Source organism: Aphelocoma coerulescens, chromosome 29 (genome assembly GCF_041296385.1).
Source record: "Aphelocoma coerulescens isolate FSJ_1873_10779 chromosome 29, UR_Acoe_1.0, whole genome shotgun sequence".
Classification (NCBI taxonomy): Eukaryota; Metazoa; Chordata; class Aves; order Passeriformes; family Corvidae; genus Aphelocoma; species Aphelocoma coerulescens.
In genome coordinates this window covers 2942500-2961342 of record NC_091042.1, presented here as the reverse complement: position 1 = coordinate 2961342, position 18843 = coordinate 2942500, and the positions used below count along the sequence as shown (strand labels likewise).

Sequence of the window (18843 nt, the reverse complement as noted above, 5' to 3'; positions counted from 1 at the left end):
TCGGCGCTCGTCAATCACGAGCCCGAAACGTTCCCGAGCTCGCCACCCCCCCCCCTTCCCCCCCCCCCCCGCAGCGCTTTTGTCTCGCGCGCGCCCACCCGGCCCTGCCCACGGACCCCCCCCCCCCCCCGTGTCCCACCCCCACCGCACAAAGCTCTGCCCCCTCCCCGCCCCCCACACCCGGCTCCGCGCCCCCCGAAACTTTCAGCACCCCAAAAGTGAGGGGGATTTTTTTGTTTGAAGCCCGACGTCGGTTTGAGGAGCCCCGGCCCCGTTTGAGGAGCCCAAAACGAGGTGGAGAAATCCGAAATGAGCTGTTCGAGGATCCCGAACGCAGTTTTGGGGCCCTAAAATTGGTTTGAGCACCCCCGAAATGAGTTTGAGTAACCCCGAAATGAGTTTGAGTAACCTCAAAATGAGTTTGAGACCCCTAAAATCAGTCCGAGGATCCCCAAATCCGTTCGAGAAACCCAAAATGAGATTGACAACCCCCAAATCAGCTTGAGGACCCCCAAGTTTGTCTGAAGACCCCAAGATGAGTCACTAGACCCCAAATGAAGAGCTGGGGGACCCCAAATTAAGGGTTTTACACTCCCGAAGTGTCCCCAGTGGGACTTCCACGCCGTGTCCGGGGGTCGCAGCCAAGCAGGGGAGTCCCGTGGGTGCCCCTCACCCCCCTCAGCAAAGCCGGGGACCCCCGTGGGAGGGGGCCCAGCCCCCAAATTGGGGGGCTAAACAGAGGGACCCCCCCCCAGCATCACCCGTGGGTGCCCCGGGGAGCAGCCGGAGGTGGCAGAGGGGGCCGGGCCGGGGTGGTGGGACGGGGCTGGGGGGCTCGGGGGGGTGCCCCAGGGTGGGGGGGGTCTCACCTGGCCCCCCCCGCGGTGCCGGGGTGGGCGCTGCTCCCACCCCCGCCGTTACATAAAAGCCTCATTAATATTCCTCGGGGGCGCGCTCGGCGCGTGCCGGGCAGGTGAGGGGGGGCCTCCCCCCCCCCGGGGGCTCCCGCATCCCAAACCCCCCCTCCGGGCACCCCCCGAGCCCCTCCGGGCCCCCAGCACCCAGGGGGACACGGTGGGGCTGGGGGTCACAGGGTGAGGGGGGTCCCTGGGGTGAGGGGTGCGGGGGGCGTGGGGGGGTCCCCTCAAGCTCCAGCTGCTCCCACGCCCCCCCGCGCCCCCCCCCCGCGCCCCCCCAGCCCAGGTGAGAGACCCCGGGTTTGGGTAGGTCCTACAAAAAGGGGGGGGAGGGGGGTGGGTGCTGACCCCCCGAGCGGGAGGGGACAAAGGGACAAAGGGGTCGCGTCCCCGGGGTCGTGGGATGGACGGGGCAGGGCTGGGCAGGGAGGGGGCTGGGGGGGCCAGGGGGGTCTGGGGGTGGCGGTGCCCCCACCCCAGGCAGGGCAGAGCCCCGGTGTGGGGGCACGGGGGGGTCACGGCCCCTCTCTGGGGGTCACCGGGGGGCTCTGACCCCTTCCCCAGCAGCCAAACCCAGGGGCACCCCCACAACTCCTCGGGGGTCCCGGGACACCTCGCCCCCCCCCCCCTTTTTCCCCAGGGATCCTGGGGGTCCTGACCCCCCCCGGAGCTCCAGGAGGTCCTGGGGCCCCCCAGTTGGAGTCCTGGGGTCCGCCCGATTGGGGTCCTGGGGCACGGCCCCCATAGCCCCAGAGGGGTCTCGGGTGCCCCCCGGGGCTCCTGGTGGTCCCGGACCCCTCCCTCCCCTCGGGGGGTCCCGGGGCACCCCCCCCCCCCTCCCCGCCCCACGTTCCCCTGGGGGTCCCGGCGCCGCGCGGGGCTGGGCGGACCCCCCGTTGCCGGCCCCCGCCCCCGGCTCCCCCCGCCCCGCCCCGCCCGCCGGTGCCGGTGCCGGCTCGGGGAAAGTTGCGGCGAGCCCCGGTCGGCGGAGGCAGAGCCGGTGGCGGCGGGGCACCGGGACACGGCGACACCGGGGCTCGGCGACACCGGCGGCACCGGCGGCACCGGCCGAGCATCCCCCGGTAGGAGCGCGCAGCATCCCCGGTCCCCCCCGCCGCCCGCCGGCGCTCCCCATCCCGGCGCTGCCCATCCCCGCTCCTCCGCTCCCTCCTCTCCCCATCCCGGTTCTTCTTCCCCGTTTCCTCCCAGCCCCGGCGCTCCCGCTTTCCCCATCTCCGGTTCTCCCTCTCCCGGTTCTCTCATCTCCGGTTCTCCCATCTCCGGTTCTCCCTCTCCCGGTTCTCCCATCTCCGGCTCTCCCATCCCGGTTCTCCATCCCGGCTCTCCGCTCCCGGCCCTCCCTTCCCGGCTCTCCCCGGTTCTCCCCTGCCGGTGCTCCCACCCCCGGTGCCCGGATCCATCTTGGCTCCGGTGTTGCCTGCGCAGCCGCCGGGTACCGGGAGGCGGGGGGAGGCCGGGGCGGGGGGGCGGCCGCCGGGGCTGCGGGCGCTACCGGGGGCCGCAGGAGGCACCGGCGCCGCCGGGTACCGGGGCCGGGGGAGCCGCCGGGGCCGCGGGGGCTGCGGGGTTCCGGGAGGCGCCGGGAACCGGGGCCGCGGGAGGAACCGGCGGCGGCTGCGGGAGGCACGGGGGGCTTCGGGAGGGGCCGGGGGCTACGGGAGGCAGCGGCCGCGGTGCCGGGCCCGGCCGGGGCTGAGCCGCGTTCCCGGTGCCCAGGGGCGATGGAGCCGCCGCGGAGCCTCCCGGGGCTGGAGCGGGAGCGCGGCGCGCTGGACGCGGCCGGAGGGTGCCCGTCCCCGCTGGACACCAAGGCCGTGCCCGGCAGGAAGGTCTGGGTCAAGCTGCGGGCGCTGTGAGTGACCCCCCGGCCGCGGGACCCCCCGAACCCCCAACCGAGACCCCCCAAAGCGGGAGCCCCAAAGAGAGACACCCAAACCCCAAAGCTGGGCCCCCAAACCGAGATCCCTCAGTCCCAAACTGGGACCCCCAAACCAGAACTCCTCAAACCCCAAACTGAGACCCCGAACCCCAAACTGTGACCCCCCCAAACCCCAAACTGGGACCCCTCAAACCCCAAACCAGGACCCCTAAACCCCACACTGGGACCCCCCAAGCCAGGCCACCTGAGGATCCCACCCCAACAAACCCCTGACCCCCCACTTTGGGGACCCCCCACTCTCCTCTTAGAGTACCCCCAGGACCCCCACCCCAAGAAGGACCCTTGGGACCTTCGGCTGCCCCTAGGGACCCTCCAGGTGTCCCCAACGCCGCATGCGAGACCCCCTTGTCCCTTTGGGCCCCCCCCTACGCCCATTGCACCCCTTGATGTGGGGACACCGGGACCCCCCGGACTTGGGGGTCCCCCCGCCCCCGCCGTGGCACCGACGGGGCAGCTCTGGGGGTGCCGGGGGATGTCACCCTCACCCTGGGTGTCACCGTGGGGTGACAGAGGGCCCGGGCTGTCCCCAATTCCGCGGGAGCAGCGCAGGTGCCGCAGGTGCCACCCCCTTGTCCCCGGTCCCCTCCGGGGGGGCTGCCGGGGGGTGCCACCCCCTCACCTGTGTCGCTGGGAGCTCACGTGTCCCCGCGCCCACCTGCGGCACGTGCGGCGCGTGGGGGGGGGGTCCCGGCGGGGCGGGGGCGGCCGAGGGGGCACCACGTGGGTGGGGACACGCGTGGGGACACGTGTGGGACACCGGGGGGGTGCGGGGGGGACACGCGGGGCTGGGTGCCCGTGTCGCACACGCGTGTGACACACCTGGGCCGCGTGTGACACACCTGAGAGCGCGAGGGGACGCACGGGGGGGTGTCACACGCGTGTGCAAGGGGGGGGTGGGAGCACCCCTGGGTGGGCGCGGGGGTGTCACACGCGTGTCCCCACGTGAGCGCACGTGTCCCTCCCACAGGTGGGTGAACGTGTGTCCCCAAAGTGGGGGCGGTCCCCGCCTGAGGCCCCCCCGGTGTCCCCCCACATTCCGGGGGGTTGGTGGCAGGTCCCCACGGGGGGGGTCCGAGGGGCGGCAGCACCTGTGGGTGACAGGGGGTCCCTGCGACCACCCTGTCACCCATGGGGTGGCACTGGGGACACTGGGGTCACTCCCGAGGCTGCGTCCTGCCCATGGCAGGGGGCACGGGGGGCGTGGTGGCGACAGGTGGCCAGGGGGGTGGCACCCGGCAGCGTGGCACAGCCCGACCCCCGTCCCTTGTCCCCACGAGTGACACAGGGGTCCTCCGCGGCCCCGCCACCAAGGATGGGGGTCCCTGAGGGTCCCCACGGGGGGTGGCCGGGCGCGGGAAGGTGACAATCGCCTTCCCCAAGGTCACAGCAGCGCTGGTGACGTCTGTGGCCCCCCCTCCGCTCCCCCCGGCCCCCCTCGCTGTCACCGTCACTGTCGCCGTGACCGGGGGACGTGGTGGCCCCTCCCCACCAAGTGGCTCCGGTCACCGCGGTGGCCACACGAGCGTCCTTGCACTGGCACACGCGTGGGCCGGATGGCAGCGCCCCGTGTCCCCACACTGTCCCCACCCTGAGTCCCCCCCGTGCCATCCCGTGCCACCCCATGTCCCTGTGCCACCCGTGCCACCCGTGCCACCCCATGCCATGGTGCCACCTGTGCCACTCGTGCCAGCCACGCTTCCCAGATGGGAACCCCCACATTCCCTGTCCCCTCCCTGCGACCCCCTGTCCCCGTCCTGGGGTGGGGCTGTGACCCTCTGTCCTCGTCTTGGGCGGACTGTGACCCCCTGTCCCCACCCGGGGGCTGTCCCCGCTATCCGGGGGGGTCAGTGCCACCCTGTACCCATCCCGTGAGGGTTGTGCTGTCCGGGGGGGGGTCAGTGCCACCCTGTCCCCATCCCCAGGGGCTGTCCCCTCTATCCGGGGGGCTCAGTGCCACCCTGTCCCCATCCCCAGGGGCTGTCCCCTCTATCCGGGGGGCTCAGTGCCACCCTGTCCCCACCCGGGCCTGTCCCCTCTATCCGGGGGGCTCAGTGCCACCCTGTCCCCATCCCCAGGGGCTGTCCCCTCTATCCGGGGGGGTCAGTGCCACCCTGTCCCCATCCCCAGGGGCTGTCCCCTCTATCCAGGGGGGTCAGTGCCACCCTGTCCCCATCCCCAGGGGCTGTCCCCTCTATCCGGGGGGCTCAGTGCCACCCTGTCCCCATCCCCAGGGGCTGTCCCCTCTATCCAGGGGGGTCAGTGCCACCCTGTCCCTATCCCCAGGGGCTGTCCCCGCTCTCGGGGGGTCTCTAACACTTTGTCCCCCCCCCCCGGGGGGCTGTCCCCGCTCTCGGGGGGTCCCCCCGCGTCCCCCCGCCGCAGGCTGCGGTACCTGGTGAAGCAGCTGGAGACGGGCGAGGTGAACGTGGAGGAGCTGAAGCGCAATTTGGAATACGCGGCCTCGCTGCTCGAGGCCGTTTACATCGACGAGACCAGGTGGGGAGGGGACAGCGGGGGGACAGCGGAGGGGACAGAGGAAGGGACAGAGGAAGGGACAGCGGGGGGGACAGCGGGGGGACATGGGAGGGGACAGCAGCAGCGTCCCCGCGGGGCGAGCCGCTCCCTGAGTGTCGCCGCGTCCCTCAGGCAGGTGCTGGACACGGAGGACGAGCTGCGAGAGATGGGCTCGGACGCGGCCGTGCCCTCGGAGGTGCGGGACTGGCTCGCGGCCACCTTCACGCAGCAGGCGCGGGCCAAGGGGCGCCGGGCCGAGGAGAAGCCCAAATTCCGCAGCATCGTGCACGCCGTGCAGGCCGGGATCTTCGTGGAGAGGTGCGACAGGGGACAGAGCAGGGGGGGAGCGGGGACAGGGGACAGAGGGGCCGGAAACAGGGACAGGGTCCCCCCCGAGGAGGGCACAGGGGAGACACGGCCGGGACAGAGCTCGGGGGGGGGGACCCGAGAGTGTGAGGGGTGACCGGAGCACGGGTGGGTTCCCAATATCTGGGGACTGTCCCCAGCACTCAGGAGGGTCCCCAACACCCGGGGATTGTCCCCAAAACCCAGGTGGGTCCCTTGAACGGAGGTGGGTCCCCCAACACCCAGGGGCTGTCCCCAGCACTCAAGAGGGTCCCCAGAACTCAGGGGTGTCCCCAAGCCCCTGGGATGTCCCCAGCACCCGAGGGGTCCCCCAAAACCCAGGGACTGTCCCCAGCCCCAGGGGGGTCCCTGCGGTGCCCCCCAGCCCCCCCAGCCCTGCCTCCCCCCCAGGATGTTCCGCCGGACGTACACGGCCGTGGGGCCGAGCTACTCCTCCTCCGTCCTCAACTGCCTGAAGGTACCAGGGCACCGCAATAACCCCGGGGGGCTGCTGGGAGTCGCTGGGAGTCACTGGGAGTCACTGGGACTGGCTGGGAATTGCATGGCTGGGCTTTGCCTGGAATTGTGGGGTGTCCCTGGGCACCCCTGGGCATCTCTGGATACTCATGGACACCCCTGGGCTTCACTGGACATCGCTGGGCATGGCTGGGCATTCCTGGGAGTCACTGGGGAGCACTGGGAATTGTGGACTTTGCTGGGCACATCTGGGAATCACTGGGCATCTTTGGGCATCCCTGGATATCCCTGGACATCCCGGGCCTTGCTGGGGAGTCACCGGACATCTCTGGGCATCCTTGGCTTCACTGGGGTTTTACTGGATTTCCCTGGGGTTTTACTGGACTTCCCTGGGAGTCCCTGGGCATCATCCCCGGAATTCCCGGCCTCCCCCCCCGTGTCCCCGTGTCCCACAGGGGCTGGACCAGTGGTGCTTTGATGTGTTCTCGCTGCACCGCGCGGCCGAGGAGCACTCGCTGCGCACGGTGGTGTTCGAGCTCTTCACCCGCCACAACCTCAACAGCCGCTTCAAGGTGTGCCCGGGACCCCCCCAAAATCCCCCCCAAAACAGCCTCAAAACACCCCCACAACCTCAACAGCTGCTTCAAGGTGTGCCCGGGACCCCAAAATCCCCCCCCAAACCCCCAAAACAGCCTCAAAACACCCCCACAACTTCAACAACCGCTTCAAGGTGTGCTGAGACCCCAAAACACCCCCAAACAGCCCCAAAACACCCCCACAACCTCAACAGCTGCTTCAAGGTGTGCCTGGGACCCCAAAATCCCCCCAAACCCCTCAAAACAGCCCCAAAACACCCCCACAACCTCAACAGCCACTTCAAGGTGTGCCGAGACCCCAAAACACCCCCAAACAGCCCCAAAACACCCTTGGAACCCTCCCCAGAAACTCCTGGACCCCCAAGTTTCCCCCCAGGACCCCCAAACTGCCTTTCAGGACCATAAAGTCCCTTCCCAGGACAGCCGAGCTGCCCCCCCAGGACCTCCCGGACCCCCCCCCCCCCGTGACCCCCCTGTCCCATTCCCAGATCCCCGGCGCGTTCCTGACGTCGCTGCTGGAGGCGCTGGAATCCGGCTACGGAAAGTTCCGGAATCCGTACCACAACCAGGTGCACGCGGCCGATGTCACCCAGACCGTGCACTGCTTCCTGCTGCGCACCGGCATGCTGGTACGGGGACACCGGGGACAGTCCCCGAGGCTGGCACCGGCTCACCGGCGCGGTCCCTGCTGGCCCAGGGGACGCTCGTTGCCATGGGAACACCCCCAGGGTGATGGGGGACAAGGTGACATCTGGCACGGGGGGACAGGTGGCTGCACATGGGGTGGCTCCTGGCACATGTCTGTGCCCAATCGTCCCCTCCTGGCTGTTACGCGCGAGGTGGCACCTGGCACACGCATGTGCCGCGCTCTCCCTGCACGGTTGTCACACGCTTGTGCCCCGTTGTCCCCTCCTGGCTGTCACACGTGGGGTGGCACCTGGCACATGTGGTCCCCGTTGTCCCCACGTGGCTGTCACAGCGCGCGCACGCCCGGGGCGTGTCACACTCCTGGTGTGTCACAGCTGTGGCTGTGATACCCCCCCGGGGGGTGGCCCTGGCCCCGTCTCTGTCCCTGTCCCTGTCCTTGTCCCTGTCCCTGTCCTTGTCCCTGTCCCCGTCCCCATCCCTGTCCCTGTCCCTATCCCTGTCCCTGTCCCCATCCCTGTCCCTGTCCCTGTCCCTGTCCCCGTCCCCATCCCTGTCCCTGTCCCTGTCCCCGTCCCCATCCCTGTCCCTGTCCCCGTCCCCATCCCTGTCCCTGTCCCTGTCCCTGTCCCTGTCCCCATCCCTGTCCCTGTCCCTTCCCTGTCCCTTCCCTGTCCCTGTCCCTGTCCCTGTCCCTGTCCCTGTCCCGGTCCCTGTCCCTGTCCCTGTCCCTGTCCCTGTCCCTCTCCCTGTCCCCGTCCCCATCCCTGTCCCTGTCCCTGTCCCCATCCCTGTCCCTGTCCCCGTCCCCGTCCCTGACGCGCTGTCCCCAGCACTGCCTGTCCGAGATCGAGGTCCTGGCCATCGTCTTTGCCGCCGCCATCCACGACTTCGAGCACACGGGGACAACCAACAGCTTCCACATCCAGACCAAGTGAGGGCACGGGGGACACGGGGGACGCAGCACGGCACGGTGAAGGTGGCACAGCGTGGCATGGGTGGCGCAGCACGGCACAGATGGCACAGCGTGGCATGGCGCAGATGGCACAGCATGGGTGACACAGCACAGCATGGGTGGCACAGCGTGGCGTGGCGCAGATGGCACAGCGTGGGTGACACAGCACAGCACGGCATGGGTGGCACAGCGTGGCGTGGCACAGGTGGCACAGCACGGGTGGCACAGGTGGCACAGCATGGCGCGGGTGGCACAACAGATGTGGCACAGCACGGCACGGCACGGGTGTCACAGCATGGGTGACACGGCACAGCACGGGTGACACAGCATGGCGTGGCGCGGGTGACACGGCACAGCACGGCTGGCACGGCATGGTGCGGGTGGCATGGCAGGTCCCAGGCAGGGCTGCGGACCTGCCCTGGGGACACTGCGGGGCACCCTGGGGACACCTGAGGTCACCTGTACAGCTGGCAAGAGGCTGGTGGCACCCTGGGGACACCCAGCGCCACCAACGCAGCCGGGACACAGCCGCGCTGCCACCCTGGGGCCGTCCGTCGCCCTGAGGGTGGCTCGGCCAGCCGTGCCCGTGCCCACTGTCCCCGTGTCCCCAGGTCGGACACCGCCATCCTGTACAACGACCGCTCGGTGCTGGAGAACCACCACATCAGCGCCGTGTTCCGCCTGATGCAGGACGAGGAGCTCAACATCTTCGTCAACCTCACCAAGGACGAGTTCGCGTAAGGTCCCCGCCCCCACCGCCGTCCCCGCGCTGTCCCCGCGTTGTCCCCGCGCTGTCCCCGGCCGGCCCTGACGCCGTGTGCCCCCCTCCTCCCCCCCCGGCAGGGAGCTGCGGGCGCTGGTCATCGAGATGGTCCTGGCCACCGACATGTCCTGCCACTTCCAGCAGGTCAAGTCCATGAAAACGGCGCTGCAGCAGCTGGAGAGGTGGGTGGGGGCCGCGGGGGGGGGGTGACGCGGTGGCTCTGGGGACAATCTGAGTGCCGGGGTGCTGTCCCCAGGCTGGACAAGTCCAAGGTGCTGTCGCTGCTGCTGCACGCGGCCGACATCAGCCACCCCACCAAGCAGTGGGCAGTGCACAGCCGCTGGACCAAGGCCCTCATGGAGGAGTTCTTCCGGCAGGTAGGGCCGGGGCCGGGCGGGGGGGCGCGGGGGACACCCCGTGGGGACGCCACGCCTGTCCCTTGCCTTGCCAGGGGGACAAGGAGGCCGAGCTGGGGCTGCCCTTCTCGCCCCTCTGCGACCGCACCTCCACGCTGGTGGCCCAGTCGCAGATCGGTGAGTGCGGGGGAGGTTCCCGTCCCTGTCCTGTCCCCACGCTGTCCCCAGTGTGTCCCCAGCCACGCCGTGTCCCCTCCTGTCCCCAGGGTTCATCGACTTCATCGTGGAGCCGACGTTCTCGGTGCTCACTGACGTGGCCGAGAAGTTGGTGACGCCCCTGGCCGAGGACGGCTCCAAAGCCAAGGGCAACCCCGCGGCCACCCAGCAGCCCAGGTGGGCGTCCCTGTCCCCGTGTTTTGGGCCCTGTGGTGGCAGTGGTGGCCCTGCCCCGCTGCCAGCTGTCCCCGTTGTCCCCCAGCTCGCAGTGGCGGCAGCCGTCCCTGGATGAGCACCTGGAGCTGGGGGACATCAAAGCCGACCTGGCCGGGTTCCGCTCCACCTGGACCAAGCACATCCAGGAGAACAAGCAGAAGTGGAAGGAGAGGGCGGCCAGCGGTAAGGGACGGCCACCGCGGCCACCGCGGCCGCCGGGGAGGGTCTGGGGACCACCGCGAACAGCGCAGGGCCAGCTCTGTCCGAGCGTCCCAAGACGGGGAGGTGGCCCCGGACTGTGCGGGCGGGTGGCCGCGGGGGGGGGACACGGGTCCTAAGGTGTCCCTGGTGACCCCCGGCCCCGTGTCCCCCCCAGGCATCACCAACCAGGCGTCCATCGATGAGCTGTCACCGTGCGAGGAGCCCGCGGCCCCCGTCCCCCACAGGGAGAACGGGGACGTGGAATAACAGCGGGAGGAGAGAGGTGGGCGCGGGCGGGGCGGGGACACCGGCAGCGGGGGCGGGGACACCGGCAGCGGGGGTGGGGACATCGTGGTGACCGTGCTCTCCTAACAGGTCCTTGTCCGGCCGAGTGACAGCGTCTCGTCCAAAGTCTTCGATGCCATCGAGTTCAGCACCATCTGCAGGGCAGGAGCCCCCCGGGGCCGGGCTCGGATCGGTGTCACCCCCGTGCCAGGATCGGTGTCACCTCTGCGCCAGGAGCCTCCCGGGCTGTCCCCCCTGGTCCCCCCAGCCCGGTCTCCGGTGCCACCGGTCCCTCACTGCCACCCCCGGCCCCCCCGCCGGGCTCGGTCCTTACGGATTTTTACAAACGCTTCTCCCGCCCCGCCGGGCGCTCGGGAGGGGCTGGGACGGGGACGGCGGCGCTGGGGAGAGCCAGGTGGGACACGCTGTCACCGCGACGGCCACCGCGCTCCCCTCTGTGCCCTCGGGGTCGGGCTGGTGACACCGCGAGGGTGTCCCTGTGCCCCGTCCCCATCCCGCCCGGGGACAGCGACAGGGACGGGGATGGAGACAGGGACAGGGACGGGGATGGGGATGGAGATGGGGAGAGGGACAGGGACGGGGACGGGGACGGGGACGGGGACGGGGACGGGGACAGGGACAGGGAGCGGGGACGGGGACGGGGACGGGGACGGGGACAGGGACAGGGAGCGGCGGGGACAGGGACGGGTCCCGCTCCGGTGTCCCCCGGCTCCGGGGCTCTCCCAGCGTCGCTGCCTCCAGCCCCCGCCGGCTCCAGCGCGTCCTTGGAATGTCCCCGCTCCCCAGAACTACTGCGACATCCCGGGAATGCTCGGGAATGCTCGGGCATCCCGGCCCCAGCTTGCCTTGGGTGTCCTCCAGCATCCCGGCTCCAGCGAGCCTCGGGAATCCTGGAATGTTCGGGGCATCCCGGAATGTTTGGGGCATGCTCCGGCATCCCGGCCCCAGCGTGCCTTGGGAACCCCCGAGCATCCCGCCGGCGTGCCCGGAGCATCCTCCGGCAGCATCCCGCATCCCTCGGGAATCCGCCAGGATCCCGTCTCTGGGGGTGTTCCGGGAATCCTCCGGCATCCTCCTGGTGGGCCTGGAGCTTCCCACGGCATCCTGGATCCATCACGCCTCGGGAATTCTCCTGGATCCTGGAGCCGGCGTGTCTTGGACATCCTCCAGCATCCCGGATCCAGCCCTGGGAATCCTCCAAGATCCCGGATCCAGGTGTTCCTCGAGCATCCTCCGGCACCCCGGGAATGCCCCGAACCCCGGGAATGATCGGGAATGTTCGAGAATGCCCCGGGAATGCCCGGACCCCCCTCCCGCTCCGGCCCCTCCGGCTCCAGCCCGGCTCCGTGCCCCCCCCCCGCCCCCCGTGTTTGTATTTTTCTACCCCGTGTCCCTCCCGTGTCCCCCCCGTGTCCCCTCCGTGTCCCCCCCCTCGGTCACCGCTGGCAGAGCTCCACCTCGCCCCTCCCCCTCACCGCATGTGTCCCCCCTGCGCCGCCGCTAACGAGCAATTATTTAATTAATGAGTTAATTAATAAACGCCGCCGCCACCACGGCCACGCTCCGGGCACTGAGGGGGGGGTGCGACCCCCGGGGTCACCCCCGAGGCTGGGGGGACACCGCCATGGCCTGGGGACAGCTGGGGGGGGACCCTGGGGGGCTGAACCCCGGGGGGGGCTGGACCCGGGTGGGAGGCGGCCCCTCAGCGCCCAAAGGGGGTCCTGAATTCCCCCCCGCACCCAAAGTGGGGTTCTGACCCCCACCCCAGCATCCAAAAGGGGTTTTGGACCCCCCAGCACCCAAAGAGGGGGTCCTGCCCCCCACCCCCCCCGGCGCGGCCCAAGGAGGAGGCGGGGGGGGAAAGGATCCCTTTAATTCCGGCTGAGGGGGGGTCCCCGCGCCCCCCCCGTGTCAGTGTCACCCCCCGTGTCCGTGTGCACCCGCGCGTCCCTGTCCCCTCCCCGTGTCCCCTCCCCGTGTCCCCTTTCCGTGTCCGTGTGTCCAGGTGTCCCCTCCAGGTGCGCACAGGTGGGGGGGGTGACACCTGGAGGGGGGGCCCAGGGGACACCCCGAGGGTGGCAGTGAGGGGGGGGGTCGTCTGCTCCGTGTCCCCAGTGTCACCTGCCCTGGGGACTCCCGGGGTGGCAGTGGGGGTGGGGGGCACGCAGGGTGTTGCTCGGTGTCCCCGGTGTCACCCAAGGGTGGGGGTGGGGCACGTGTCACCTGCCCTGAGGTCCCCAGCGGGAGGGGACAGCCCCGGCGTTGTCCCCAGCCCCCCACCCCGGCGGGGACCTGCCCGTGGCAGTAAAAAACAAAAGAAAAAAAAAAAATCAAAATAATTCTGGGCAGCCCCAAAATCTTAGAAAATGGAATAAAAAAATCTCCGCTGATGTCCGGCTCCCGCGGCCACACCTGGGGACAAGGGACAGCGCTGGGGACCCGCGGGGAGGGGACACCCCCTGTCCCTGCCCCGTCCCAGCAAGGCCACCCTGCCCCTGTCACTGTCCCCGTCCCTGAGCAGTGTCCCAGTGGTGTCCCAGTGACATCCCAGTGCCGTCCCAGTGACATCCCAGTGCCTCTGTCCAGTGTCCCAATGCCCTCCAACGTCCCAGTCCAGCGTCCCAGTACCACCCGAGTGCCCCAGTACCATGTCCCAGTGCCCCCCAGGTGTCCCAGTGCCCCTCCAGTGCCCCAGCCCAGCGTCCCACTGCCGCAGCCCGGTGTCCCAGTGCCCGCAGCACCCCAGCCCAGCGTTCCCAGTGCCCCCAGTGTCCCCAGTGCCCCCAGGCCGTACCTACTGGCCGCTGGCCGCGCTGTCCCCAGGCTCTATATGGGTCCCGTCCTCGGCCCGGCCGCGCCGCGCGGCCCCGGGGGTCCCGGCCCGGGGGGTCCCGGCCTGGGGGGTCCCGGCCTGGGGGGTCCCGGCTTGGGGGGTCCCGTCCCCGGGGGTCCCTGCGGGTGTCACAGCACACGGGGTGACCTCAGGGCCCCGCACTGTCCCCTGTCCCCCCCCCGGGCCCCCCCGACTCACGGTGGCCGCCCTGGGGCGTGGCCAGCGGGCAGGAGCCGCCGGGGCTGTGGCGGTGCTCGGGGTCGCCGCGGTGGCAGCGCGCGGTGGTCGCCACCTCGTCGTCGTCGTCGCCGCCCTGCGCCTGCTTGCACAGGTGATGCTCCACCATCATCTGCAGCTCTGCCGGGCAGGGAGCGGCGCTGGGGGGGCGCGGGGGGGCCCTGGTGACCGTCCCCACGCTCCCGGCGACACAGCGGCCGCGCCGCCCCAGCCGCCCGGGGGGCTTCGTGGTGGCGTTTGTCGCGCCCGAAGCGAGGCCAGCGAGGGCGGGTGGCCTCCAGCCGCTCGTCCCCCGAGGTGCCGGGGGGGTTTGTCACCCCCTGTGCCCCCTCGTGCCCCCCCGTGTCCCGTCGTGTCCCCCCCCGTGTCGCCCCCAAGTACCTTTCATGGTGGGGGTGGTGCGGGAAACCTTCTTCCTCTGCCGGGGGGACATGGCCAGGCCCGACTGTGGGGGGGACGCCGGTCAGGGGGGGTTCCCCGGGCTGGGGGGTCTCCCCAGTGTCCCCCGGGGATCCCCGCAGCCCCCTGGGCAGTGTCACGTACCTTCAGCAGGGGGTTGGGCAGCCGGTCCTCGTCGATCTCTGGGGGGCAGAGGGAGGACAGAAGGTCAGCAGGGGGGTGGGGGGGGTCTGCGTGGGGGTCCTGAGCATCGGGGAGGGTCCTGGGCAAGGGGGAGGGGTCCTGAGAATGTGTGTGGGGGTCCCTGGGTACCATGTGGCGGTCCCTCAGTGTCATTTAGGGGGTCCGTGAGCACGTGGGGGGACGGTCAGGACAATGGGGGAGGTCTCTAACCGTGTTAGGGGGCGTCCTGTGCATGTGTGGGGTCCCTGAGCACACCAGGGTGTCCCTGGGTGGCCCGGGGTGACGCGGGGACACTGCGAGGACCCACCTGGGGACGATTGGTCGCTGCTCAGGACCAGGTTGGCCGGGGTCGGTCGACGCCTCCGGATCTGGGGTGGGGGGAACACAGGAGAGAATTGGGACCCTCGGCCGGGCCCCGGCCTCCCCCGGCCCTCGCTGGCACCGAGCCCGCGATGTCCCCGTGCCCGGGGCGGTGGTGGCCCCGCGGGGACAGCGGTGGCCGGACACACGTGGCTTTTCCATCCCGGAGCTAATTATACCCGGCCGCGGGAAGCGCGTGGGGACAGCGGCGCGGGGACAGCGGCGCGGGGACACCGGAGGGGCCCTGCCCTTCCTCTGCGGGCGCTGTCCTTGCCCAAGGTCACCTGGAGCTGCTCCGGCCCCGCGTCCCCCCCGCCGGTGCCCTTTGAGGGGGGTTGGTGGCCCCGAGGAGGTTCCGGCGGCCTCGGGGTGGCCGCAGTGGGGACGGTGGTGGCAGTGGGGACAATGATGGCGGCGGGGCCAGCGGTGGCGGTGGGGCCAGCGGTGACCCCGCGCCCCCTTTCCCCGCTGACCCAGTAACTGAGCGCCTCCGAAAAATGAATTTCCCAGCGAGGATTCCCTAATGAGGCGGGTTGCCTAATGAGATGCTGATGAGATGCTAATGAGGCGGGCGAGCGGCCGGGAGCAGCCCCCCCCGCCCCTCCGCACCTCCCCCGGCCCCTGCCCACCCCCCCGGGCCCCCGGCGCATCCTCCCGTGCCGGCCCCGTTGCCATGGAAACGCGATCTGGATATTAAACGGAGATTAGAGGGAACCGGGAATCGCCGGGAATCGCCGGGAATCGCCCCGGCCCCGCCGAGGACCCACGGCCGAGGCCCCCCACTTCGGGGTCGGGGTCCAGCCGCCCCCCCCGGCCACCCCCGCGATGGGGCTGGGAGGGTTTGGGGTCCACCCGGGCCGGGCCCGGCCCCGCAGCCCCGGGAGGGACCCCGGGTTCCGCAGCCCCCCCCGGGACGCTCCAGCCCCTCCGGAGTCTCCCGCGGGTGCGGGGCGAGGCCGTGCTCCCCCCCGGCGCGGGGATGGGGAGGGGACACCGGTGCCACCTGCTCAAGGTCACCCAGGTGGAGCGGAGCGCCCCCGGCTGAGCCCCCCCCACCCCCCATTCCCGGTCCGGACCGGGGGGTCCCGGGCGGGCGGGGGGATCCCGGCTGTGCTCCGGGGAGGGGATGCGCTGGTCCCCCCCTCCCTCTCTCCCTCCCTCCCTCCGTCCTCCCCTCCCTCCTCCCTCCTCCATCCCCCATCCCTGCCTCCATCCCTCCATCCCTGCCTCCCTCCCGGCTCGGCCGCGCTCTGCTCCCGGCGCTATTTTTAGATCAATCTCCACCATCGATTAAGGAGAGCGGCGCGATCCGGGGGCAGCCGGGACGGGGCCGGGACCGTCACCGGGAGCGGGGACCGGGCCGGGAGCGGCGGTGGCAGAGGGAGGGGTCCGGCTCAGCTCAGCGCGACGGAGCAAAACCCCCCCGGGATGGTCCCCGCGGCCTCGGGGACACGCGCGGGGGGAGTTGGGGACACAGGCAGAGGTGCAGGACAAAGCCCTGGGCCAGGCCTGGCACCCACGGGGGGCACCCAGGGGGGCAAACAGGGGGGGCTCAGCAGAGATGGGGATCAGGGAGCTGCGGGACCTGTGGGGACACGGGGGGCCGTGGGGACAAGGTCCTTCGGGTGGGTGGGGCAGGACAGATTTGGGGACAACCCTGCAGGACACGGGGACACCGCGGTGCCACCCGGCCAGGGGTGACACGGCCGAGACCCCCATCACTGCGAGGGGAGCCCACGCAGGGACACCCCAGAAAGAAGAGCAGGAAAGGGGACATCAGCAGTGTCACCGCACGGGGCCGGTGTCACCCCCAGCTCAGGGCCCTGAGAGGCGCTGGGTGAGACCCCCCCGAGAGGGGAAACTGAGGCAGGGCTGGGCAAGGGGTCCCCGGGGCAGGGCCGAGGCCGGCTGTGATGGGGACTGGGCCGTGGGTGCTCCTTGCTGGGTGCTGGGGGGCTCGTACCCCCCCCCCCAGCAGCCCCCCAGTTCTCACTCTGCCTCCTGGGGACCCCCAACTCTCTCCTTCCCTCCTGGGGACCCCGCACTGCTGCCACCGAGCCGGGTGGTGGCCCCAGATGGGCACATTCAGTGACAGCGCCACACTCGCCCCCGCTCTGCTGGCACCGAGGGGGGTCCTCGCCCGCCACCCCCAGGACCCCCATCAGGGGAGATATGGCTGGGACCCCTCCTCCTCCTCCTCGTCCCCTCAAGCCTCCGCGGGCGATGATGGGGCCGCGGTGGGGTCGGGGGTCCCCCCAGACCGCCCTTGTCAGACCCCCCTTGTCCCCTGCAGACCCTGGGGCGGGCGCAGGTGGTGGGGAGGGGTCGGGGTGCCCGGGGGTCCCCGGCCGTGTCCCCGCGCGGGGCCATCCCGAGCCCGGGGCTGTTCTGGGACCGACTCTGGCGGGAGCAGGAGCTGAGCAAGGGCTGGAGGGGCCAGGGGGTCCCGGGGAGACCTCGACCCGGCCCCCACCCCGGGGTGGCCCCGGTGGCGTCGCGCAGAGCCGGCACATGGCCCTGGCACTGCCACCCCCCGCCCCACGGCCCCGCGGGGCTCTGGGGACAGCGGGGGCCGCTCTGCGCGGGTGTCCCCGGGACTGGGGGGCTGCACCCCCCGGCCCCGCTGTCCCCGCGTCACCCCCGGCCCCAGCGGTGCCAGCCCCGGCCCGCGCTCGGTGCCCCCCGCCCGGGCAGTGTCCCCGCCGTGCCCGCAGCCCCCCGGAGCCCCCCCGGCTCGCCCCGCGGAGCGGCCCCGCGGCCCCCCCGGGGTCCCCCCGGTGCTCCCGCACCTGCTCGGCCGCCTCCGGGTCCAGGTGCGGCTCCAGCAGCGGGACCGTGAACTGGATCTTGCGGGGGCTGTTGGGCTCCATCGCGGGCGCGGCGGCTCCGGCGGCTCCGGCGGCTCCGAGCGGCCACGCCCCGGCCACGCCCCGGCCACGCCCCGCTGGTGCCCCGCCCACGGCCACGCCCCACCCCGGGCCCCGCGCGCCGAGGGACGGCGGGACACGGGGATGGACAACGGGACACGGGGACAGGGCTTGGGACACCGGGACGGACACGGGGACACGAGGATGGACACAGGGACACGGGGATGGACACACGGACAGAGCCTGGGACAGCACAGGGACAGACACAGGGACACAGGAATGGGTGCACTGAGCTGCGACACGGGGACAGACACAGGGACACTGGGACGCACACACGGATGGACCCTGGGACACGGGGACAGACAAACAGACACAAGGACGGACTGCAGGCCGCAGGGACAGACGTGTGGACAGAGCCAGGACACGGGGACAAACAGGGACACGGGGGCAGACACAGGAAGAGAGCTGGGACACGAGGACAGACACAGGGACACAGGGACGGACACACAGGGTGACCCTGGGACACAGGGACAGAAAAACAGACAGAAGGACGGACTCGGGGACACTGGGACAGACGCGGGGACAAGAGGACGGACACACAGGCCCTGGGACAGACACAGAGCGTGGGATATGGACACCCCCCACCGGGACACCCCGCCGGTCAGATCCCGCCGGGAGACACAGGGACAGGGACAGGGACAGGGACAGGGACAGGGACAGGGAAAGGGACAGGGAAAGGGACAGCGACAGCGACAGCAGCCCCCCCACCGCAGTCAGAGTGGGGCAAAGTCCAGCATCGATCCCCCCCCTCGGCCTCTGGGACACGGGGACACTGCCAGCGCTTGGGGACTGTCCCAGCAGGGCCCGGACATGCGGGGGACACCCCCCAAAAAAAAACCCAAAATGGAAGATTTAGGATTGGTGGGGGTCACAGGGTGGGGTGGGGGTGTCCCCAACCCCCTGTCCTGGGTGTGCCGTGTCCTCACACCGCCATGTCCCCCCCAGGTGAAGGCCCCCCGGGGTTTGGGGGGGTTGCGGGGCCGGGCCCTCCCCGCCGCAGCCATGAGTGCGTGTCCCATCACTTATTCATGGAGCCGGGAGCCCGGGCGGCTGCCGGGATCTGCCGGCAGGAATCCGCTAAGTAGGTCAGGCGGGGGGGGGCCCGGGGGGGCCGCCCGAGCCCCGCCGTGCCCCCGCCGTGCCCCCCGCCAGCTCCGGGGGTCCGAGGGAGGGTCCCAGGGCAGCGCTGGGGGGGGGGGGGGCGCGGGGATCCCGTGGGTGCCGGATCGCGACAAAGGCGCTGGTGGCTCTGGGGGGGGGGGAAGAGGGGGGGTCCCCAGCTCCCAGAGTGGGGGAAAGGCAGCGGGACCCCCCCCAAACCCCGGCGTGACGCCCCCAGCCCCATCCCGAGGGTCCCGGGAATTATTGGTGGAAAAGGGGCTGAGGAACAGCCGTGCCCCCCCTCTTCCCCCCCCCCCCCCGCAGCCCCCCGGCCCC

At 71.3% G+C, this 18843-nt stretch overlaps 2 protein-coding genes across 2 annotated transcripts; one reads left to right on the top strand and one right to left on the bottom strand.

Annotated features, from left to right (window-relative positions):
* Positions 1–2659: 2659 nt before the first annotated feature.
* Positions 2660–10623, top strand: PDE1B (phosphodiesterase 1B). Its single transcript, XM_068997638.1, has 15 exons — positions 2660–2790; positions 5260–5373; positions 5524–5709; positions 6148–6214; positions 6669–6785; positions 7298–7438; positions 8288–8388; positions 9021–9146; positions 9253–9354; positions 9429–9549; positions 9624–9705; positions 9795–9921; positions 10007–10143; positions 10337–10444; positions 10537–10623. The coding sequence occupies exons 1-14, from the start codon at positions 2660–2662 to the stop codon at positions 10426–10428; spliced, it is 1644 nt and encodes a 547-aa protein (XP_068853739.1). The 3' UTR covers positions 10429–10444; positions 10537–10623.
* A 1376-nt stretch (positions 10624–11999) lies between these two features.
* On the bottom strand, positions 12000–17411 carry PPP1R1A (protein phosphatase 1 regulatory inhibitor subunit 1A). Its single transcript, XM_068997649.1, has 7 exons — positions 17269–17411; positions 14427–14487; positions 14081–14118; positions 13919–13982; positions 13499–13657; positions 13262–13419; positions 12000–12879 (listed from the first exon to the last, which is right to left on the bottom strand). Exons 1-6 carry the CDS (start codon positions 17347–17349, stop codon positions 13262–13264), a joined length of 561 nt encoding a protein of 186 aa, XP_068853750.1. The 5' UTR covers positions 17350–17411; the 3' UTR covers positions 12000–12879.
* Positions 17412–18843: the final 1432 nt, after the last annotated feature.

Bases quoted from the DNA above. Each gene is read 5' to 3' on its own strand.
- PDE1B (XM_068997638.1), top strand. From the start codon at position 2,660: ATGGAGCCGCCGCGGAGCCTCCCGGGGCTGGAGCGGGAGCGCGGCGCG. The intron at 8,389-9,020 runs GTGAGGGCACGG...CCGTGTCCCCAG, and splicing joins AGCTTCCACATCCAGACCAA to GTCGGACACCGCCATCCTGT. The intron at 9,147-9,252 runs GTAAGGTCCCCG...CCCCCCCGGCAG, and splicing joins CTCACCAAGGACGAGTTCGC to GGAGCTGCGGGCGCTGGTCA.
- PPP1R1A (XM_068997649.1), bottom strand. From the start codon at position 17,349: ATGGAGCCCAACAGCCCCCGCAAGATCCAGTTCACGGTCCCGCTGCTG. The intron at 13,658-13,918 runs GTACTTGGGGGC...CCTGCCCGGCAG, and splicing joins CACCACCCCCACCATGAAAG to AGCTGCAGATGATGGTGGAG. The intron at 13,420-13,498 runs GTGAGTCGGGGG...TGACACCCGCAG, and splicing joins CACGCCCCAGGGCGGCCACC to GGACCCCCGGGGACGGGACC.